This window comes from Eurytemora carolleeae, unplaced genomic scaffold, assembly GCF_000591075.1.
Source record: "Eurytemora carolleeae unplaced genomic scaffold, Eaff_2.0 scaffold1317, whole genome shotgun sequence".
NCBI classification, from domain to species: Eukaryota; Metazoa; Arthropoda; class Copepoda; order Calanoida; family Temoridae; genus Eurytemora; species Eurytemora carolleeae.
In genome coordinates this window covers 67181-92751 of record NW_019397322.1, presented here as the reverse complement: position 1 = coordinate 92751, position 25571 = coordinate 67181, and the positions used below count along the sequence as shown (strand labels likewise).

Sequence of the window (25571 nt, the reverse complement as noted above, 5' to 3'; positions counted from 1 at the left end):
AACAAAAAAACCATTGTCAAACATAATTATTGTATTCAGTAAATACACTGTATTACTGTGGATAAATATACCAACTTCTTTCATTAATATTATTAATAATACTTAGATTAATAGCAGTTGATTCTTAATCGTAAATAAAACTAAAACTAAGTATGTATAAATTACACTAAGTCTACACTCTATAGGCTACTTAACAAATTACAGTTACGTCTTACCAGTAGATCGTTAGTAAAGGTTACTAATAAAATAATTAGAAATAATATCAATAACATTAACAATAACAATAACAATAATTATATCATAATAATAATGACAATAACAATGACAATGACAATGACAATGACAATGACAATGACAATAACAAAAACAAAAACAAAAACAAAAACAAAAACAGAAACAGAAACAGAAACAGAAACAGAAACAGAAACAGAAACAATGANAATAACAAAAACAAAAACAAAAACAAAAACAAAAACAAAAACAAAAACAATAACAGTAACAGTAACAGTAACAATAACAATACCAATAACAATAACAATAACAATAACAATAACAATAACAATAACAATAACAATAATAATCCAACCTGTAAGGCGTCCAAGGGAATCAATGGATGATTTCCTAGAAGAACCGCCGATACTTCCCGTCGATACTTTACGTGGCGGAGGCGGTTTGTATCCATGAGGCCTATACCGGGCTGATCGTACTCCGCCTTAATAAACCAACAATTAAATCCGCCATTTTTTTTTGGGGGGGGGGCAGTTGAATTCACCGCTTCAAGGCAGTTAAATTGTTGGGCGGTTTTATCCGCCGCTTTTTCGTAATATTCTTGGTCAGTCTTATTCGCCGCTTAAAGGAATAGAAATTTATTTTACTAACGTTTATTCTAAGACCCTACTACATCTTATTATATTTAACTATGGAAGTGATGCTAATTGACAGAAATAACTTGTAATACTTTAATAATAAGAGGGGGGGGGGGTTCAGGGGGGAGTCAGCAATATTCAGCTTACACCATAAACCTGTTATTACGATCAAATACGGCATGGTTGCTTGAGAACTTTATAGAAATGTTAAGTTGAAGTTCTAAAATCAAAAAGAAAACTGGTGATTTCCGTGAATCACACTTAACATGCATCATTTACTCTCAGACAAATTACTAATAGCCCTTGGGGTTATCATTGTATCCCTAGTGGGTTTAAATTTCCATTGATTCTAATTTGTCTCAGAGTAAATGACATTCCTTTGTAAAAAATAATAAATTGTTTTTATTATTTATTATTTTTAAAAGGGGCGGGATTAAATGAAAATTGTTTTTTACCAAAAAACCAGCTTTTTATAAAGGAATAAATTAACCTGCAAAAATGTTTAAAAACTGTTTTCACTATTTGTCAAATGGAAGAAGACCCGTCACATACATTTAAGATATATTATATTTGCATCTTGAAACTTGAAAGAAAAAGTCAATTTCATTTTCTCTCAGCTTGGAGAAAACTTTGTTCTGTATAGAAAAATACATGAACTTTGAGCTTTTCTAGAAAATATGAACAAAGTAAATTTTTTCTTCACAAAAAGATTATTCTTACAAATTTTCTGGCTCAATTTTTTTAAAGTTAAATGTTGAAACAGAAATTAGATTAAAATATATAATAATGTTTTCCCTAGGCTGTATTATTATAGTTAGATTAAAATATATAATAATGTTTTCCCTAGGCTGTATTATTATAATTAGATTAAAATATATAATAATGTTTTCTAGAGGCTCCAAACTCTAGAATATATATTATTTGAATAGAAACCATGGAGTTTAAGTACTCAGGGCAACCTTAATAGAATAAACTTAATCCTTGGAAATTCTTGGCATATACAGTAACTTTAGATACATTATACAGTAACTTTGTCAACCCAAATCTTTTATTTTAACTCTAAGCCTATGCTCGAAGAATGTATTACAAATTGATCACGTTCTAAGGGACTGTACGCGAAATTAAATTGGCTCTTTAACATAAAGTTTCATTTTCTTACTTTTCAGATTTAACAACTAAGAAAGTCCCATATTGTGTGTTAATCAAAGGATAAAAGGGGAAAGTTGTGAATTGTTGATGGAAAAATGTTTTTATTAAAGGGACTGGGGTCGTGACTCTCCATTTATTGATTGGTTTGCCAGATTCACAACGGTCCCTTTAAAAGCGTTGTCTAATCAAAGACTGCATTAACTCTTAAAAAATTGATTATTTTAATTGGTGTTTTCCTTAATATTTATTTTTTGCGGTAACAACAGAAGATATTATTAGAAAAAAACGCTTTTAAAGCAAGAAAAACGACGATATTTTCTCCTTTATTGATCAGATAACAGATTAAACAGTTTTGAATCGGACTTGTTCCTCTATAATTGAAAGGTCACTAAAACAAAACAAAAGTTTGACATTCTCAGTCCTTAAGTTTTGAAGAACGCTACAAAATAAGTATTTTTTTTTCAAAAAAAAATCTCACAATTCAGAAATAATTATTTACGGGGCTTAACTAGCTAAGTAAGACAGGCAGTATTAGGAAGTTAATTATAAATCTGATCTGTAAAGACTAGAGGCTTGTTTGACGATATTTGTTTAATTATAACCCCTCCCAGTATCCTGCCGGGAACCGATGATTGTTCAGAAAGGATTGCCACCAGAGATTATACAGATAGGAAGTTTAAACTTTTACTAAAATTGGTGTAAGTAAAAAATATATATGCCGAAAATCTGAAAATCACTTCTTTTCTCCAGAAGATAAGATATGGTTGCGCGGGGCTAAACATTTATTTTTAATTCGCTGAATTTGAGGAAAACTGATTTTTATGAAAATTAATAAATTACAGGATTAAAAGTATGAAAAATATGAAATATGTTTAATTTTCATTTTAACTCCCCCTTCCCCCCTCTGTGTTTTGTATAAAATGTGATATTTCTATCTGTCTGAAAATAAAAACATAAGCTTTTAAGAATGTTTTTAAAAAACATGTTTTGCTTGTCTTATGTTTGTAAAACGCTTAAACTTAACACTTGAAAAAACAATACAAATTTGGTAAATAAAAGTACGATCAAATACTTACAGAAAACCAAAACAATGTGAATAATTAATTAGCTTGACAATTTGTGTAATACCAAGTAACAACAATGTGATGTCGTGACATGATTCAATTATTCTTATTATTTTTCAATAGTTTTAATAATAACAAAAAATACAATAATAACTTAAAAATTTGTCTGCAGAAAAGATTAAAAATATATATCTTGAGTAAATGTTTAGATATATTATACCTTGGATAGATGTTTGAATATTAGTAGGTTGACTAGGGTTTGAGCTTGCTAAACTGTTGGTAGATTTATTCTTCTGAATTGAGCTGGTTCCCAATCTGAAGTAAAAATCGTTTTTAAAATTATGTTAAATCAATTTTCAACAAAATACGAACTTAGTTTAAAATCTTTTAGTCGGTTTCAGAGGCGTAGTCAGGGGGGGTTATGGTGGCTCATACCCCCCCCCCTGGATCAGTGAAATTTATGGATTTAAGGGTTTTTAGCGCCCAATGGTTGCTGAGCCCCCCTGGTATGAAAAAAAGTTAACCCCCCCCCCTGGACAAATTACTGACTACGCCCTGGTAAGTTAAGTAAAAGTATTTATCCACCACCTCACCCCTCCGTACATTAACATTTGCTTTCAACTTATTACCAGAATTATTATTCATTTCCTGCAGCATCTATAGTTTCTATATTAGTATGCATTTCATCCTCTTGTTAGTATTTATAGAAATTAAATTATAATAAACTTGCTTCTCTTGACAAAAAAGATCGTTTGGAATAGAAACGAACGGAGAAAACCTGTGAAGCAAACGTCATACTTTAAAGATGAAATTTTCTAGAAAATATTTATTTATCCTTCAAGAATCCTAACAAATAAACTGAATTTTTAGCATAATATTAAGGCAGGGTCGGCTTCCTTTGATTTTACCGCTCTTACTGGCTTATTCTATACTGTAGCCCATTACATTTTATCACTATTAAGCACTGTTGTTAGCTATGGTTATTATGAAGTAATTGGCAAAATCGATTTTTTCTTGAGAGCTTGAGCCCTTTAAATCTCCCGGCTCCCCACTAACCCCAATTTCCTTCCAATCCTTTATAATTCTAGAAAGCAGATGAATGGTGATTTCAACTCCAATTAGATTAATGCAGTGGGTTTGGATAAAAACTGACCAGGATATGATAAAAACAAACAAGAAGTATTTTGTTAGGATTGTTATCACAAAAAGAAACAATAAAGGCACTTCAAGTGTAATTTTAGTCTTAACACAAAGATGGAAATGTCCGATTCACAACGTTATCCTTAAAAACTTTCCCTGATACTTCCTAAATGTTTTCCTGCACTAGAAATGCGCAAGTCACTTTTATAGAGAAACCAAAAATTAAAAGTATCCACGTCAATCTAAAGTAAAATGCACATAACATATGAATTGTATAATGTATATGCTTTTTTATCATAAATCCTTTTAGTTCAGAGCTATTGAGAAGAACAAAAATGTTTTGAATTTATAAGATGTAACAGAATAAATTTGCCTTTCTTACACTTTTGCGTAAAATCAGACAAAGACGAGAAACGGGGTCACAAAGTCGTAATAGTAATGTCAATTGAATTGACCTTCTCCTCCTTGCTAGTTTGCAGTGTATCAGGTTTTGAAATGATAAACATAAATATCTAACTCATACTTGATCCGACAAAGCTGTAAAGGATACCGTGTTGTGAACAGTACATTGCCATCTTCGCATAGAAGGTTTGATATTTGTTGTGTACATGTCAGAAAATTACTTCAAACTCTAGTTATTCTAATAAATGTATAAACTATTTTGTTTAATATAAAATCGCACCCTAATTCCTAATAGTTCTCCTTAAATCTATTTACTTGAAATGTGTTGTTATCATTATTAAAATTAGGTGGAAAAAATAATCAAAACAGCCAAGAGTTTTTTTCCACCTAATTGCTTTATACTTGTACTGTTAATATAATCATCAATTTGTAATTGTAAACTCGTTCTGTACACAGATACATGTATTTTAGCAATAAACTTTATCTTTTCTTATCTTAAGCTTAAATCAAACTGATCCTCTATGCTAAGATGGCAATGCCCAATTCATAATGGCCCCCTTGAAACCTTAATCTGAACTAAAATGTGGTAGATGTACTGTTGTAAGTCGGACCTTGCCATCTTTGAATGGAGGATCACTTGAAATTACGCTTGTAGTCCCTTTATAGGATTTTAAGGATTACTAAATGTATTAATTCACTAATAAAATTTGGACTATGTTGTCAGGGTTTAGATTAAGTGACTGTAATGGTTGAAAAGAAATTAGAACTTGCCTCACGCTTTCATATATCTTAGACTTAAGGGTAGAAATTAGAGTTAGTGACAAATGTTTAGATTCTAAGGCCAACAAATTTTAGAATAAAAAAATTAAGTTTCAAACCTTGGAAGTGAGTTTGTACTATGGCGGACTCCGCCAGTTTTGACCGGAAGCACTGGGCGGGGAACCGGACTGACCGGCGGAGAATCCTCCGCCAGCCTAGCGAGTAGCTGCTGCTCTGGTATACTGCTCCGCCGTTGGGATATACTGCTGCTTCGTATACTAGAGGAGATACTTCCACTAGCTGAATCCGAATCCGAATCCTATAAACATAAATAGATAGATAGAGATACATAAATAGATATAAAGATAGATAGAGATACATAAATTAATATAAAGATAGAGAGATACATAAATAGATATAAAGATAGAGAGATACATAAATAGATATAAAGATAGAGAGATACATAAATAGATATAAAGATAGAGAGATACATAAATAGATATAAAGATAGAGAGATACATAAATAGATATAAAGATAGAGAGATACATAAATAGATATAAAGATAGAGAGATACATAAATAGATATAAAGATAGAGAGATACATAAATAGATATAAAGATAGAGAGATACATAAATAGATATAAAGATAGAGAGATACATAAATAGATATAAAGATAGAGAGATACATAAATAGATATAAAGATAGAGAGATACATAAATAGATATAAAGATAGAGAGATACATAAATAGATATAAAGATAGAGAGATACATAAATAGATATAAAGATAGAGAGATACATAAATAGATATAAAGATAGAGAGATACATAAATAGATATAAAGATAGAGAGATACATAAATAGATATAAAGATAGAGAGATACATAAATAGATATAAAGATAGAGAGATACATAAATAGATATAAAGATAGAGAGATACATAAATAGATATAAAGATAGAGAGAAAGAAAGATACATAAATAGATAGAAAGATAGATAGAAAGAAGAAAGGTAGATAGATTAATATAAAGATAGAAAGAAGAAAGGTAGTTAGATAGGTATAAAGATAGAGAATGAAGAGAGGTAGATGATAGATATAAAGATAGATGGAAAGAATAGAGGTAGATAGATAGATATAAAGATAGATGGAAAGAAGAGAGGTAGATGGATAGATATAAAGATAGATGTAAAGAAGAGAGGTAGATAGAAAGATATAAAGATAGAGATATATGGCGAGATCTCTGTGATTTAATCTATGAGAATTTTGCCAATTACTTATTTATAATTAAAGCTAAAAACAAGTAATTTATAGTTTTAAAATGTATTGTACTTGTTCAGGGCTACAAAAGAGCATAAAAGAGTGAGAGCGGTATAATCATCCTAGTCGTTGCGACTCTTAAAAGACGACTTTGTCTTAAAAATTGATGCAACTTTTATAAGCAGGCCAAATTTTTAGGAGATGGGTGGATAGAGATTCGTAGAATGGTGTTATTCAATCTTATATGATTTTATCAGTTTATAATCTGCTTATGCAATATTTCACTTAACAAAAAATATATATATTATATGCATAATTTATATCAGAGTAAATAATTTGGATAGTCTCACTTTTTTTGTGGTTCAATTATTGGAACAGATGTGTGCCGTTCCTGAACTTTTCTCAAGAAGCGTTCCTGAACTTTACCTGTGTTTGTCTGAGTTCCGTGGTGGGAGTGTGTTCTCGTTCCTTATCTAACCGAGATACTAGAGACCCTCTGAAATGAAGAAAAACATGTTAAAAACATAATATTGCATTTTATCCGAAATTTCAGCGCTACCCATAAAGCATGAACCTTCCAAGACCGAACACGACCTGAAATTTTATTGTCCTTTGGTTTTCTGAAGTGAAAACTTTAACAGAATACAATTTTGAACTGATTGTAACATCTTAGATTTTTTTGGGAGTCTTTACAACTGTACCCTTGAAACCTTAATTTGATCAAAAATGGGAAGATTAAGTCGTTTTTTCTGATTAATTAATTAATGATTAATTCTGATAATTTTTACACATATTTTTAAGCAAGAAATGCGCAAATAACTTTCGCAGATAACCCGCAAATGGAAACAAAAAGTTTAAAGAGACCAAACCATACATCATCTAACAGACAAAGCTTTTAACAAGGGTACCGATGTAAAACGGAAATTGTCATCACATGACCGGTTTTAATCAAGTTTTATTACCTTGTATTTTGTATTGACGATTTGCCCGAGCGTCTGGATGACTGTGAGGGAGACCGGGATGGAGGATGACAGGGTGACCTGGAGGCTGGATGAGAAGGAGATCTGGAGGATGGATGAAGGATAGATAAAGATCTAGAAGGGTTTCTATCCATCTGTTCTGCACTACTGAACATCTCAGCTCCATATTCATCCTCAACACTCCGTCTACAAAAACAAGACATAAAAAAATTAAGAATTTTTTCGTCTTCAGAATTAAAAAAAGTATTTTTATAGAACCCATTATATTTTGAAGAATTTTTCAGAACAATGTAAGAATTGGGAAAATAAAATTAAAACATTGACAGTGGTGAATAGACTAAAAAATAATATGAGGAATTTTCAAAAAAAAATTTAATAGAAAGATCTTTATACCGATTCCAGAATTGTAAAAAATTGAACTATAAGGGGAATAAAATAGAGAACTATAAGGGGAATAAAATAGAGAACTATAAGAAAAACAAAGAAAGTATTCAGTAATTCAACAAAATTATATAAATCGTGAAGAAAATGTGAAAATTAAAACCCCATGCTCTTGAAAAAAGGTTTATTTTAAAAACTAAAAAATCATCAGGATAAAAAATCAATTAATATTCATAGGCTTTTAGGGCGCTCCGCACCCTTGCGCAGGTATTGGCATTTTAGCTTTTAACTCTGAAAGTCTGAACTGTGGAAAAAAGAGATTATTAAAAATGTCCTCATCTATGAATGGTTTATCAAGTTGTTCCATAAAAATAAGTGAAATAAGTAAGAAAAATAATTCGAAAATTCCTCATCAGTAAATCTAAAAACTGTTCATCCAGAATTGGATCCGGATCCATTTTTTCCCAGTATGAAATGAATCCTAAGCATTGGACCAAATTATTGGAAAAAGTTTTTAAAAATCTTTGTTTGAAAAGGTATGCTATTAATAATTAAAAGGCAATAAATAATAAAATAGGTTTTTGATTAAAAGAAATGAATAAATTATAATTGAGCTGATTTGAATCAAGAAATGACCAAACGTTGAATTATAGATGTGGAATAGGTCATTTTTATTACAAACAATAAAAGCACAGAGGTCCCGAAAAGTTTATCTAATATTTATCAATAATCAGTTATTTTTTGTAGCGACATATCGTCGACAATTTCATAAATTGTTTACTTTGATGTTATAAAAAGGATAATTGAATAATATACAATAATATATAATAATATATTATATACAACCCTACATTTACTGACTTAAAGAGACTTAAAAGTTACTTTAAGTAATCCTACATTAATACAACGACATGAGTAAAAAAGTTAAAATCTCTTTAAAAATTTTAATTACTTGCGCCTTTCTGCAATAGGAGAAAAGAGTGAAATTGAAATTAATTCAACACATGGAGAAGAAAAAAAAGAACAACATCTGTGTATAGATATCGTTGGTAATCGGACATGTTACTCTATAAATGTAGGGGGTCACTTAAATTCAATTTGTGAAAACAAAAAAGAAAGAGGGATGGTTGGGTGAATAGATAGATAGATGAATATATAAATAAATAGAAAGATAAATAAATGTTTATAAAGATGAATCTGGTATGTCTATGTATAAGATAGTATAGATGAAAGATAGAAAGATAGATGTATAGAAATATGAATCTGGTATATCTATAAGATAGTATAGATAAAAGATAGATGGACAGATGTTCAGAAATATGAATCTGGTATGTCTAAAAGATAGTATAGATGAAAGATAGATAGATAGATGTTCTTAAAGATGAATCTGGTATGTCTATAAGATGGTATAGATGAAAGATAGATCGATAGATGTTCAAAAAGATGAATCTGGTATGTCTATAATATCATATAGATATATAGATGTTCAGAAAGATGAATCTGGTATGTCTATAAGATAGTATAGATGAAAGATAGATAGATAGATGTTCAGAAAGATGAATCTGGTATGTCTATAAGATAGTATAGATGAAAGATAATAGATATTCAATTAGACACACACCGTCATTATTAGGCTAAATTATACACAAAGAACTAAGGGTAAAAACTATAATAAAATCGAACACACACATACTACATTTTAAACACAAAAAGACACAAAAATTTACTTCGAACCTGGGCAAGGGGGCTCGGAATTTCGCCGTTTTCCACAAAAAATCTAATTTTTTATTATGACAGATATTAGACAGTAGCCTGGATTAATGGAAAATAAGAAACATATATTTAGGAAAGACATAAAATAATAAATAATATGTTTTAAATCAAAACATATTTCGTAAACCTGAAATAATGTGAAAATATTGTTGACTGCCACCAGTTTATAGCCCCCCCCCCCCCCCCCCCCCCCGACAGTTGACTGACACGTATGCCTGTACAGTGTGACTGTATATGATGTATCGAGTGAGTGTGAGTAAGTACACAACAGGGTTTGCAACTAAATATTATGATGGACTACCCGACCAAATATATACAGGGTGTCATGAAACACGGTCTAAAATGACTACAGGGTGTCAAAAACATAACAAGTGTTTTTTTTTACTAACTCGCAAATTTAAAAAAAAATTCTCGATTGGACTGAAAAGTTACGAACGCTGACAATTCTGCACCTCCCCCCCCCCATGAATGTCCATTGTGAATGTACTTAGGATAGAATAAATACGAGTTAAGTAAATTCAACCATTATTTAAATTGTTATCAATTTTGAAACAGTGGCCGCTCTTTTATTTTAAAGCTGGGTAAAAATATTAATACTTCAATATAACAAAATCAAATCAAACTTTATTAAATGTTTCAGAGGAAAAAATCCAAGAAAAAGCAGATTAAATTCAATAAAACAATTAACAAAAAAACAAAGTGGATTGAAGAAAAATGAGGTCTATTATTAAACCCGACTGCTGTATGCATAAACACAATTCAGGCCATATTTAAAATTAGGTTAAATTAAGCCTAAGACAGGTTCTAATGATTACAATAATGTTTCAAGGATTATGGGCTTATATAAAAACAAAACCCATGCAGCATTTGAATGTTTTAAAAATTAAAATGCATATTTTCGGAATTGGACGAAGAAAGTTTGATATGTAGAAAACTAAATGACGATTTTCGAAAAAAACCCGAATGAATTGGCCAATATTGATTTCTCCCTTTTTGCTGAAAAGATTGCTGTTCATTCCTGATTGGCGTAAGAAGTTACTTACTGGTACGACTTTGTGACGTCATAGATCCTCTAGTTTTCAATTTTATGCGAAAAAGCATATTTATCCAGTCATAGACTATTAAGTAGAAAACCAAAACATTGTTCTTTATTAAAGGGACTATATAAGCGTAATTTAAAGTGACCTTCTATGCACAGATACCAATGTCCGATTCACAATGGTACCCTTAAAAGCTTTGTCTCACCAGATAAAGGTTTCAAGGGTACCGTTGTGACTCGGGAATTGCCATCTTTGCATGAAGGATCACTTGAAATTACGCTTCCACTCCCTTTAAAAGGAGTTCTGATTGAAAACAAGATGTCGTTCAGTCCAATTTGGTTTGATAAAAATATTGGATTTCTAATTCCTAAAAAATGGGCCCCCACCCTTTTCTTAAAACAACTAACAATTTAAATGAAACGGTGAAAATTGCGTAATGATTCCTATTTAATAAATGTTAAAGGGAGTGTTCGCGAAAAAAGAAAGGGGGTATAGGCTTAATGCGATAAAAAAACTCTTTTGATCGCTACAAATCTTACTTCTATCTGTAGCGTCTATAAGGAGAAAATTGTTAAAGACGTCTCATACCAAATAACTTAGCGTCCATACAAATTGAGAAAATTGCAACATACAACTTAAAGACCGTAAAAAATCAATTTAATTTCAAACAAATCATTCAGATATTACAACCTATAGTCGTCGATTATCTTTCGCCACATTTGTATATAGTTGTTTTTTCATAATATGTTTTAATTGTTATGATCTGAGAGTTACTTATAAAAACATTTATTCCTGTTTCGAGGATTTTTGGTAATGAAGACGTGAGGTAATATTGGACATCAAATGGTAAGTTTTTCTTTTCATTCTTATTTATTTATTTTCTCCAATTCAGCAAATAAAACCCTAAAACATAAATAACTTTTGGCGGAATTTTTTTCCCCGAAAAATGGGCTGGGAATGATTTTTAGAGAAAACTTAACACTATGAATTTAACCCATGTTATCAAGTTCAGGTCTGAGAATGAAAAATTAACTTTAGAAAGTTATGTGAATTTCCAAAAACATAATTAAAATTCAAAACAGCTTCTTATCCTTATCATTATAAATTAACATAATTGATTAATGACATGTCTTGCATGCTACCCTAAGTTATTGGGAAATAATGATAAAAGATAATTTTATATCATGAGACATTCATAAAATAAAAATACATTAAAGAAATTGTTAAAAACGTTTTTATCAATAAGAATAAAAATGGAGCCTTGATGAAAAAAATGGCCCCGAAGTATGAATATAATCTGTAAAAATAACCTTTTCGCTTCTATGCTTAATCTAGTTCTTGAATCAGATGCTAGCGCAGATTCAAAACTTCCTTTCCAGCTGAAGGTTTCATCATCAAGAGCAGGGTCAGATACTCCTGCAATAAACATCAAATGAACAATTATAAAATAGTCAAAGGCAGGAAGGACCAAGTCCCCATAAAAATACGATTTATCTTCTATGAGTAATTCTGTCAATTATTGCTATTAAAGTGTTTAAAGTATTTACCGAAAATAGCAACTTCAGGTATAAAAGGACTGATAATTCTCAACCAAAACTAAAACTCTCTAATCTTTATATCTTCAGGTATAAAAGGACTGATAATTCTCAACCAAAACTATAATTCTCTAATCTTTATATCTTTACAATCAAGACAAAGTATGAAATATTAACTAGAAATGGCTTAAAAAGACAGGAAATCACACTTTTTTAAATATTTTTTTTTTGTCTCTCCAAAACTTTAAATCAAAATCAATTATTTTAAATGAACTACTTTGTTGCCCAATTAAGCGAAACAATATTTAACCTCAACAATTCACAAAAGGGGAATGAAAAAAAATCTTTTCAAAAGGGAGGAAAATTGGGGAGACGCCCCCCCCCCCTCGACAGATTATGAGTTCAAGTAGAGAGAGCAAGCACCTACTAGCCATTTATATTCGATTTCCAAAATAGATTCAAAGATTCGCAATAATTCTGAGCTCTCCCACCCCCCCCGGGGCTAGAAAATGACGTCAGCCAACCATTCGGTAAAACTGTATAAGATGTGAATTTTACCTGACTGTTGGTTCTCCAGGTTACCCCGGGGCAAAGAACCACGACGCTGTTCTCGATGTACTCCATGCCATACATCATGATCCGAGGAGGTAGATTTACCCATACTAACAATATTCATCGGTAAGCCGATAAACAAAATAATATATTAAAGGGACTAATAGCGTAATTTCAAGTGACCCTTGCAATGTCTGATTTACAACGGTACCCTTAAACGAATTGTCTGATCAAGTATGAATTAGATATGCAGGTTTTTGTTCATTTGTGGCTTACCCGCAAAAGTGACTTGCGCATTTCTTGTATATTGGAAACAATGGAGAAATTATCAGAAATTTCTTTGAGTAAAAAACGACGTTATCTTCCACATTTTGATCAGAATAAGGTTTCGAGGGTAGCATTGTAAATGTGGTATGGAGGGTCACTTAAATAACGCTTATTTTCCCTCCAAGGACTGAAATAAGAAGCACCATAACTTATAAATTTTCAAACTTTTCAAAAAGGACTTAAAGATATCTTTTCCAGTGACCATTATATATTTACATGCCCAAATTCGCAATGCCCGTAAAAATTGTCGCTTTTTTTAAAGAGACCAATTCTGTTAATTTTTGTTTTTATAAAATCGTATTTGTTATTAGACAACGTTTAAAAGAATAACGTTATGGATTTGGGATATATTTCTTTATTAAAGGGTTTATGTAAATAACGTTAACAGTCCCATAAACAGTTATTTCATGCTGTTACTGAGAAGGAAAATAAATTCTGTTGACAAATCTTTATCATCTCAAGAAGCACTCATTGAATAATTTGAGCGCGTAATATGAATATTGTGCCTGTGCTTGAGCGCCCTGTCATCTAGAGAAGCGCGCCTGGGTCCAAGGTCAAGGATTTCAACGCTTTTGGAAGTGTTTTTAGTAAACCTAGCGAGAAACATACATTATCAATCAGAAGTGAAAAACCCGAGGAATGCTGAAACAAATCTTGAAAACAAGAAGTTGGCAAGTTCCTCGCCTTTTCACGCTTCATACTGGAGGCTTCGTTATAAGCAGGAGGGGTACTTAATCTTAGAAATGTAAACAGTGGAAATATTATAAATAAGTTTTATATTCCGACATTGAAATTTATGTTATTCCCCCCCTTAAAATTTATGCAGAATTACTGATACGACTTTGTGACCATATTAACTTCGCTAGCTTTGGTTTTACGACTAAGATTGAGAGAATAGTAAAAATTATCTAATTGCTTTACAGGAGTAAAAATATGTTTTAGTTAACAACAAATCTTTAGTAAGATAAACTATTTACTGAAGTTTAATATGCAAACAGCTTGTTTTAAATGTACATTGACCTAAAGGGATTAGCTGGGCCAGGTCCACCCAGTTTCGGGCCAAGCAGAACCTTCGGCGAGTCTAGCGAGTCAAATGTGTAGTTCTTATCGTCCTGTTCGTCTCGCGGTATTTTCGGACTACTCGTCACAGCATCGTAAAGGTCCTGCCGACTGTCTGACCGACTGACGACGGACGAGTTTTCTGAGCCGGACACCTCATGCATCAAGGTGATCAGACGAGAACTGATATGATGAAGAATTTTTGCAGTGATCGGTGGCGATCTTTTCTCCTCGGCCCGACGATCCTCGCTGCTCTGCTGCATCTTAGCGACGGAATTCATGAGCTTTTGGTACATGATCGCAGTCTCCTTAAGGAAATCTTCGTCGCCAATAGAGATATCGGTTGTTGGTTCCTGGATGACGACATCCAAGTCGACAACATGGTCCTCATTTGCCAGAGCTTGCAACTGAAAAAATAAAATTGAAAATATAATTTAGAATAATTTCTTAATCTTACCAAGAGATTAAGGACACCTAAAATTACAATATTGTTTAAAAGGAAGTAAATATAAAATTTTAGAATGAAAAAAATGTGATCTTTGTCATGGTAAATATTGAGTTTAATGTCCAGGTTTCGATGACTTTTATAATCTGTAATCTAAGTTGACACTTAAATGTCTTATGATTAAAGCTTGAAATGATATCTAGACAAAATAATTACAATAAATATCTCCTGGGAAATGACAGATAAAGTTAAATATGTTGGAAACTAAGATAATGGATCAGGGACAGGGGTGAAAAAAGGAAAAACTAAATTTAATTCAAAATGTCTTCCTATTTTTAAGAACTTAAAAACTTAATGCTAATGTTATTCATTATCAAGACAATATCAAGACAATGTTGAAAGACAATGAAAATGAGTTTAGCCTAGAGTTAATAATAACAATGTAAATAGTGGCCTAACCACAGATCTAGTCTATCAGTGTGTGTGTGTGTGTGTGTGTGTGGCGAGGGGGGTGGTCAAGTTGTTCCGTGTTCAAGTAATTGATTATCTTAATTCCTTTCCCAGATTCAGAACAGCTCTATTTTAAGTATACTTCAACCCCACACGTTGTCATTATTCTTTTCCATTTTCCCACTTTTTTCTTTTCCATTTTTGTCATTTTTCCTACATTTTTCTTTTACATTTTTGTCATTTTTCCCACTTTTTTCTTTTCCATTTTTGTCCTTTTCCCACTTTTTTCTTTTCCATTTTTTGTCATTTTCCCCACTTTTTTCTTTCCTACATTTTTTCTTTTCCGTTTTTGTCATTTTTTTAACATTTTTTCTTTTCCATTTTAGTTATTTTTCCAACATTTTTTCTTTTCCATTTTTATCATTTTTCCTACATTTTTTCGATTCCATTTTGGTCATTTTTCCCACATTTTTCTTTTCCATTTTTGTCATTTCCCCTACATTTTTTCTTTTCCATTTTAGTCATTTATCCCACATTTTTCTTTTCCACTTTAGTAATATTTCCCACATTTTTCTTCTCCATTTGTGTCATTTCTTCTACATTTTTTCTTTTCCGTTTTGTTCATTTTTCCAACATTTTTTCTTTTCCATTTTTATCAATTTTCCTACATTTTTTCTTTTCCATTTTAGTAATTTTTCCCGCATTTTTTTCTCCGTTTTTGTCATTTTCCCACATTTTTCTTTTCCATTCTTGTCATTTTTCCTACATTTTTTCTTTTCCATTTTAGTCATTTTTCCCACATTTTTTCTTTTCTATTTTTGTTGTTATTTTCCCGTTCCTTAATTTTTGTATAACATTAATCTTCATATATTCTTCCTTAACAAGCTTTATGCTTTACCCCCCTCCCCAGCTCTACTTCAGAAACTTTTTAACACCGTATACAGGGTTGCCTACTATTAATGAGACTTAACAGACGACTGTACGGAATTTGATCAGTCTGTACAAAGTTTTTAATTTTTAACAATGCTATTAGTGGATAATGGTATCCTCACAGAAGATTTAACATCCTACCTCTAGATCACTACTCGTAGCGTCTGTATAATCACTGCTATCATAGCTATCCGACCACGTATCCTCACTACTTAGATACTCAACAATCTCCTTCACTTGTTGCTCGTTAATCCCGGGAACCGTACGCATTAACCGCGTCAGCTGGTTCTCAAAGTGAAGAATTTGCGTAGGTTTACGCTCTTCGGTGGTTCCCTTGCTCGCGTTCACCATCATGTTCTTGAAAAATGCGCGCATTCTGTTCATCATGATATTGGTCTCTTCGTCTGAACTCCACTGATGAAAACTGTCTTTTCGCGACAAACTCACGTCGCCTTCTTTACTAATATCACTTTCATTCGACTTTTTACGCGATGAAATGTCGCTAATTGGCCTTGTGGATTTGGCCAGTTCGGTGGATTTATCACAATCATCTTCGGTGTTCTCTGAAACTTCGGAAACCTTTTCGAGTCGAGTCTTTCGAAGCTCGAGTTCGCCTTCGCTACTCGAACCATTTTTACCCTGGGTATCGTCACTCGATGTGTGCACAACACTACTTCCTTCATTACGAAGAAGATCGTCATTTGAGCCGACAAATCCAGAGTCTCTGCTTTTGTGTTTACGAACTGGTCCTGAAAAAAAGCTTAATACATTTCTGCCGTAAACACTTAAAGTTATTATTCCATTTTTTTTACAGTCCTAATCAGAAATACCCGCAACTAATTAAAATTAATCAAAAGACTTTACAATCTAATTTTACAAATATGATTGATAACAAGATAATTACAAAATAGCGTTAGCCCTGCCATTTGAAATAGCCAGATATATATGTAAAGTCGCCTTATAAACTGTCAATTAATTCCGTGTCTTTCTGATTATGACTGTTTTATAAAAGTAGATTTACGTTCGAAGATTACAGATTAATTTTTTTTTATATTTTTGCTTTAAAATATTGTACAGGGTGTCCCAATAAACATGGGAATTCAGTGACGAATTCGATATCGTCTTTTAAAATAATTCTTTGATTTAGTATAGTGATACCTACTGAGAAAGCTGTAATCTGTAAGAGTTTCGTCTGCTATGTTCACATTTTGTTTGTTTATGTTTTGACTGCATATGGTTGTACTTAGTAAACAAGAAAATTTCAGTATACAAACAGAGTAAACTTTTCCGTCTTCACTGTTCATCTTGCGGAGACATTATAGACACATCTTTACAGTCTTTTACCCTTTTTATAAAATCAACTCTAGCAGACATAATATTATGGGTTTTGAAATTAGGTATTACAATGCTAATTAATAATAAAGACGATATCGAATTCGTCACTGAATTCCCATGTTTTTTTGGGACACCCTTTATTTAATTGAATGATTTTATTACCTGATACTAAGGGGGGAGATGTTGAAGGACTATTTTTAGTCGATCCTGAGCTCCGTCCCTTAGATTCTAGATCACCAGCATCTGTTTTATCTGAGACAATTTCCCCTAGAGGAGTCTCAATATTTTCATCTGGCTGGGAACCCTGAAATGGGCTCAATCTTGGACTAGGTTCAGATTTCTTGCCTCCTCCAACAAGTGATTCATTATCTGCGCTCTCAACCCTGTTCACAGGTTCACGTCGTACATCAACGTCGCTCGGCCGCCGATCGTCCAACCCTTTGCGCGTTTTATTCTTCTTCCGCTTGATGGTATCGAAGGAGCCGTCCCCGGAGACGAATGCCGACGATCCGTCCTCACCGGAGCTGTTTCCCTCCTGGCGTTCCTCTTCGACATTACTCTGCTCACTTTCTCCGGATCTGTCGGAGCGAAATTTTGTCCGAGAAATCTTTTTTCGCCTAAAAAATTTGAAAAATTAATTTTTAAATATTTCATCTTCATCTTTACAGGCAGTACTTCAGTATGACCCATTTAACTGTGTGAACTTATGAAACACAGCATTTGTATTTTCTCAATAACAACATCAAATTAAGATTGCTTGAACGTCGACTCCATTTTACCCAGTTTATTTCTTTTTTAATTTTTAAATAAATAATACATTGGTTTAAATTTGCTACCTGTGTTCTGGGCTAGGTTGACCATCACTCTCGCTTCCAACTGACCCACTGTCATCAGTATTACCCCGGTCAGATATTCCATCTACAATTTATTCTTCAAAGTTTAAAACCGTTGACCCACAGGGTGTCATTAGAAACATGACAATTATATATTGTTGTGAAAAGAGGAAAGGGGGGGGGGGGGGGGGGGGAGATTTTAATTTCAAAAATGAAAAAAAATGTATTAAAGGATTAAAGTTTAGTCGGTGACTAAATTACCTAAGGATTGCTGTGTATCTGCCGCTAATCCTGCCATAAAATAATCCTCTAATCTGCTTGTTATCTTCTTCTCAAGACGAGCAGCCAGCTGTTCATCTTTAGACAGCTGTTTCCGGTTCTCCTGTTCTTTATCAGCTTGCTGTTCAGGTTCATCTTCAAACTGCTGTTCGCTCGGATCATCACTAGTATACTCACTCTCATCCTTAACATCAAAATTTTAATTAAAATAAATAAAAAATCCAGTCAATTAACCACTAATCTATGCAAATCCCATCAAAATATCATGATTACTCTCTCAATGATAAAAACTATAATTTCTGAATATAATATTTAAAAATTTGTTTGTTCCCATTTCCAAAAAGAGCAAACAGAATAAATAAATTTGCTTCCAAAAAGTATTTTGATCACTATTTGTGACAAACTTTGCTCCCAACACTCCACTCCCTTGAATTTGATAAAAAATAACTTTGCTAGTTCCGCTATGAAGCCCAAAACAATAGTTTAAATGTTAAACAAATTTCAGAGGTATGGAAGAGGAAGAGTGAAAATGTTAAAAATTATTTTTCATTAAGAATTCCATCTCACATCTTTAAATTCTAATATCCCTATATCTTTGCAACTTGATGGTTAAAACCTTAAAAATTTGATGCGATCAGAACCCTTAATATGAAAAATCTAAGGTCTACTACATTGGGTTGCACAGTTATGGGGGACTAAAAAATCTGAGTTTCAGGGTGGCCAAAACTTTTTTGACCCCATCCGTACAAAAATCCGTACATTTTCAGAAGAAATCCGTACAATCCGTACAATTTTCGAAAAACAATCCGTACAATCCGTACAATTCTGAAATGTTTACCTGTATACTAGGATCTACAGATGCTCCACCCCCAACTCCATAGAAAAAATATTTTTCCAACTCCGAAGGATCTGAATGTCTTTTCCGGTCCCTAAATATACACATTTTACAAATAAAATAAAACTCATTTTTCTGAAGAAAGTTCGACAACAAAACATATTAATCTTCTGATCATTTGTTATCAATTGAATATGTTACAAAATTTTAGTTCCAAAACAGGAAATTCATTCTTTTAAAAGAATATTATCCACCGAAAAATCATGTTAGCTCCAGGCAAGGTAAATAATCCCCTAAAAAATAATTTCAGCTAAAACTTTTAGAATAAACGCGAAACAAATGTTTACATTTATTTTGCAGATTCGTCCAAGACGACCTACCTTAAAGATCTATTCTCTGATTCAGATTCCTCGCAGCTTTCTTCTTGTATCGTATGTAATGTAAAATCAATTGCCCTGTAGAAAAAATACAATTATGATCATTTACTTGAAATCACATTAATTTATACCCCCCCCCCCCGTATTAAAATATAGAGAATTTGCTATTATCTCATAGTTACTCTACTTGTCAGTATTTCTCAAAAATATCAACAAAATAAATTTATCCCAGATTTGTATATGTTAATAGGTGTAATTTCACACACGTGACACAGAATAAATTTTTAAAAAAACATTTATGTATGCATCTCTAAACACTTTAATGTTCTAAGAAAAAAATTTAATTTTACCAACCTGTTATAACCTCGTAGCTCCTCCTCCCTGTCAAATTCGTCACCAGAAATGGCTTCACCCTGTTACAAAAAAATATTTCTTTAAAATATAACAATATGTTGTACACAGTGCTGTAAGAATATAATATAACGTTTTGAAAAGAATAATTCAAAAATTGAAAAATTAAAATATCTTGAGAAATTATGTAAATTTACTAAAACTTCTCAAACATTAAAGTTTAACTAAGTGGGTTTAAGTTCAACACTCTTTGTAGAATATCTTTAAGGTAATTTAAAGTTTAAATTTAAAACTATATAATATGGAAACTCGATCCATTGAAAGAACAGAAGGGAATTGAAATAATTGTTATGCTAAAAACATTTCAAAAGTTCAATATATTATGTTTTAAATTAATTTATGTCTTAGTATAGATGTCTTTAGTTTTTACACTAGAAATTGACAAGCAATAAAATGAGAAAAAATAAGTTCTGCAAATTAGTGCTCTCCGCAATATGTGATCAGGAAGAAACTGATCGAACTCTTATTTTCTAATCCTTAAATCTTTCCAACCATATGTCGTAGACTATTCACATTCCAAGCTTTGAATTTTTCTAGCTCAAATAGTTAAACTTTAAAATATTTACACAAAATAAGGGATTATAAAATTAGAGTCCAGTTTCTTCGACGCCCTTAAAATAACCTTTCCATATAAATATAAAAATATCAATAGGACCCAAAAACATGATAAAAATGAATTACCTCTGAATGACTGTATTCCTCCGAGTCATAAACAGGTTGGCACATAGAATATTCTTGAGGACCCATATATGCATCCATATCCAAATATTCCTCACCAGAGTCTCCTAAATATGGATTTATTCATATTGCATCCATATCCAAATATTTCTCTCAAGACTCTCCTAAATATGAATTTATTAATTTTGCATCCATATCCAAATATTCCTCACCAGAGTGTTCAAAAAATGGAATTATTAATAATGCAACCATATCCAAATTTTCCTCACCAGAGTCTTTTAAATATGGATTTATTAATTATGCATCCATATCCAAATATTTCTCTCAAGACTCTCATAAATATGGATTTATTAATTATGCATCCAAATTTCTCTCCAGACTCTACTAAATAGGATTTAATATGTTTGGATCCTTTGCCTCTGCTTTTCAAAAATATGGATAATTTCTATAAAAAATTCAATATTTCTTAGAAATAAAGATTTTTTAATAATGCCTCCATATTAAAAAATACAGTGGAGCCCATAAAAATGTGGAAAAGGAAGACGACTGTTAGAAGTATCTTGTGAGTTCAAATAGTCCCGTGTACAAAAACACAACAGTTGTAGAATGTAGATGTATACATGATATACAATATACATAGACCCATTTCACTAAATAATAAGATTTTCATTCAACTGAAGATACTATTTGCTTGATATCAACATCAAATATATATATAAGGATGTTCCATAGGTTCATGATTCACACTGTAAATTCATAAAAAGGGAAATCAAGAAAATATTTAATATATTTTTGGAAGAAAAAGTACTGACAAGTAATTACTATTTCATGGAAAAGGCAATTATAAACATAAGTTATTGACGTTATTCGACAGCTTTATTAACATGATTTTTCAGTTTTTGTGTGTCATAAAACCTGTTAGCATGCTTTTAACTGATGAATTAATAGGATTTGTGACATGCAATGTGTATCTTGCATTTTAGATATACGGTTAAGAAAATACTGTTTTTTCCTAAAATTATTACAAAAAGAAAATCTAAGCATAAACAAACATATTTATTTTAAAAAGTTTGCAAAAATATTTAAAATTACTAAGATGCTAACTGGGCCGTGCTTTGTGATACATATTTGGACCAGAATGCGCTAAAGTTCAAATTAGACGAATGAAAAAATTGCGGCATTTGCTCGTTGTATTTGATATGTTTCACGTGGGTAAAACTGTTGACATAAACCAGGGATCTAGACTGACAGGTAACCTGACGTACTCTCATATTATTTCAAATATTTGTTTAAATACAGCACGATGGAAAGGATATGGTTCAGTTTCTGACATATATGTATTCTTTGATAAACAGACATTTGACACTGAAATAGATATTTATTCAAATCATCTCAAATAAAATATGTAAATCAACAACAAAAAATGTAGGAGTGTTTTTTTTTCTATTCTTTGTAAATCTTGTTCTTTTACTATTTTTTTGGTGTTATCGAAATCTTTTTTACATTTTTCTTTTAAGCTTTGAGAAAAAAAAACAGAACATAATTTTTGTAATATCTAAAAACTGTTCGCAAATTCGATCAATGTTTTCGTTAGATCGAAATTTCGAACAAAAATCATAGGGGTTCTTGAACAATTTAGACCCAAATCTGCTGCAACTTTTCCAGTGGGGGGGGGGTTTATTGAAAGCAACACATTGTGTCTCAGCGTTTTTATCAATATTTGTTTCACGCTGAACTACACTCAAATAGTCAACAACAACAAATCCATTTTCAAGAACCCCAGCCCCCTTATAGTTTTAAAGAGAGAATAGTTGTACAGGGTTACCCACAAATAATAAGATTTAAATGACGACCTGTTAAATTTGTGTTTAGATTTGGTAAAGAAGGAAATAAGCTTGTGTAGCTACAGGGAACCATAAAAGTAAGAAAAAAGACTGAAATTCTGTACAGTCGTCTCGAAGTCTCATCCTTGTGTTTAAGGAGAAATATAATGATTTAACATGTTAAAAATACCACCAGAGCACAAAGTTGTATACAAAATTATCATAGCGTGGTTTCTGCAGAACTTACAACAACAGCAACCAGAATTTATATAGGGGTCGTAGAGATAGATTGCTCTGATATAGAAATAAATAGATAGAGGGCATAGGTAGATAGATAGATGTAAGATAGATAGATAGTCTAACCAACTTATGCCTGTATGCGCCCTGAATATGAATGACTTATCAAAATGTTGCAAAAAAACTAGATCTAGATAGATAGATACAATAAGTAAAACTAAATCTAGATAGATAGATACAATAAAATATATAGATTGATAGATAGATAGAAAGATAACTCTGTCAATTTATAAGACAGGAGTCATGATACTAAGGAGTAGGGTAGAATTAATCTTATTTCTTATCATAATGTAAAGGTCATGGTCATATATGATTTAGTTGCCATAAATTAGATTGACCCTAAAAATTCAATATTTTATTCTTGGATTTGTGCCATTTTTCTTCAAATCTTACAAATAAAATTATTCAATTTGATGTCACATTATAGCATCCCCATTATTGATCATATTCACCTTTATTTAACCTTGGTTTTATAACATTATTCTTCTTATTTATTTCTTCCTTGACTTTACCCATTACTTATCCTGTCTTGAACTTGTCTTAAATTGAAATTTTTAAGATAGAAATCTCTATTTCTGAGAGGAAAGGAACGCCCATCGATTTAACCCGACAGAGAGTGAACGAGGCATTGCGCAGAACATGCGCAATATAAAAATTTATAATTTAACTAGCATTTTCGTAATATGCATTTTGTGTCCAGTATGAACTTTTAAGATGGAAAAAAATATCAAATCAAAGAGTTTTAAATGAAGAACTTCGGCTTCATCATAACAATTGTTCTAGTCCGCATTTTTAAGAATTTCATGTTACTTTTCAGAACAGTAAGGAAATTATGCACAAACATTTTTGTGTACATGAACAGAGATCGGAACTTATGTGTAGATCTTGTTGATTTCGATATCCAATGTGGGTACTTTAAAATTTGAGGATCAATGCACTTGATCACTAGATATTTCAAAGATAAATTAAATTAATCCGTAAATCTTCATAAGAAGGAGATTACTGCTTGATTCCAAGATTCACAGCACAAAAGTTTTAACTTCAGTATTTTCTTTTCATCCTTTTCATTTTATTATGTATTATGACATTCTAATCTAAACCAGAAAAGGTTTGAGATATTTGTAAAACCAGTGGTTTGTGACAGAAAAGGCCTTATCAGGACAGTATCCATTAGTCATAAGTAAACCTATAAATATATTTTTTTTTGAATACAATTTGTAAAAGATCATATGAGATGGAATTTAAAGAATTTGAGCCGCGGTTTAAATCTGCCAAACCCCGGTTTAAATTAAGAGCCGGCTTAAATCTTGAAACATTTGATTCAATTTTAAGTGGAACCAACCATATTTAAGCCGCGGCTTAAATTTAAACCGCCGCTCAAATTCTTAAAATTCGGCCACTGATATCATTATATTATGTATATTGACTATTTTATTGTTGACTTTTTGCTGAAAAAAAAAACATTCGGTATTGTAATGATATAATGATTTAAAAAAAATTTGTTAAATAAATTCCCATGCAGGATTTCTTTTACAAATCCGAAGCCTTGAGAACGATTTTCCACTTAATTTATCTTTTATCTATACAAAAAAAATATGATTTTTGCCCTTTTATATGTGTGTGTTGGTCCCTTTAGTATGAACAGTTGACCCCGGGGTCTTAATCGGTCATCAGTGATAACCTTAGCGTAAACTTCAATACACACATAAGTAAATGACATTAAGAGGGGTCAAGGGAAGGAAAGGTCAATTCTAGGGGAACAGAAACATAATATTTTATTAAATTATTACAGAGGATCGTCAGATCTCCGTCAATGCCGATACTGGACGAATTTTGTATCAAGAATCATACTTCAAGAATCTTCAAGTTGTCTATCAATTGTCGTGTTTCGTTGGACACCCTGTATAAGTGGAAGGGGGGGGGGTATTTGGTATGTTTATGGGTTAAGGATATGATCTATCTGTCTATGTAATCTATGTAATGGTTAGACACACTAGAAATATATGATTATATGACAATCAGCGCCAACATGAGTTCATTACACTCTATATCATAATAATAGCAGCTAGGACCAGTATTGTAGGTTTGAGACAACATTTAGTTTGAATTTAGGAACATATTCTTAATATTAATTAATATATCAATGGACTGTCATTGTAACAAATTATATCGGTGAAGGTTTTTATAATATTTCTAATTTAGTTTTGAGCATCAATGTTATTTCATAATTTCAATTTGAAATCTGAACATCAAATTTTATGCTTTTATTAGGGCAAATGAAAAGATTTGAACAAGATTGATTTGTGAACAAAATTTTACAAGTATGAACATTGAAAATACATTTAGCTCTGTCATGTCCAAAATGTGGTCTGCACTATTTTCACTTTTAAAATAACAAAATATACGAGGACTATTCAAGTTCAAGTTCCAAGTTATTGAATCAACCCCGAATTTTCAATTTTAATATCTTGATGAAAAATAAATGGATCTAGCAAGTCTTGTAGTTGTTAACCAGAAGAAAATAAAAAAAAAACAGTTTAACAGATGTCATTCATTCATTAAAGAAGATGTCAATCATTCCACTGTTTATCATG

At 31.6% G+C, this 25571-nt stretch overlaps 1 protein-coding gene across 1 annotated transcript in view; it reads right to left on the bottom strand.

Moving 5' to 3' along the window:
• Window positions 1-530: 530 nt before the first annotated feature.
• The window catches only part of LOC111713501 (uncharacterized), a gene marked incomplete at both ends in the record, with an annotated part of 87888 nt that continues 62847 nt past the window's right edge, over window positions 531-25571 (bottom strand). Inside the window, 17 exon segments of the mRNA XM_023488369.1 lie at window positions 531-712; window positions 3300-3394; window positions 5500-5699; window positions 7064-7133; window positions 7600-7803; window positions 12122-12227; window positions 12905-13008; window positions 13732-13818; window positions 14246-14691; window positions 16251-16858; window positions 17607-18061; window positions 18281-18362; window positions 18539-18740; window positions 19395-19485; window positions 19772-19846; window positions 20123-20181; window positions 20861-20964. Coding sequence (XP_023344137.1) covers window positions 531-712; window positions 3300-3394; window positions 5500-5699; window positions 7064-7133; window positions 7600-7803; window positions 12122-12227; window positions 12905-13008; window positions 13732-13818; window positions 14246-14691; window positions 16251-16858; window positions 17607-18061; window positions 18281-18362; window positions 18539-18740; window positions 19395-19485; window positions 19772-19846; window positions 20123-20181; window positions 20861-20964 — 3170 coding nt within the window.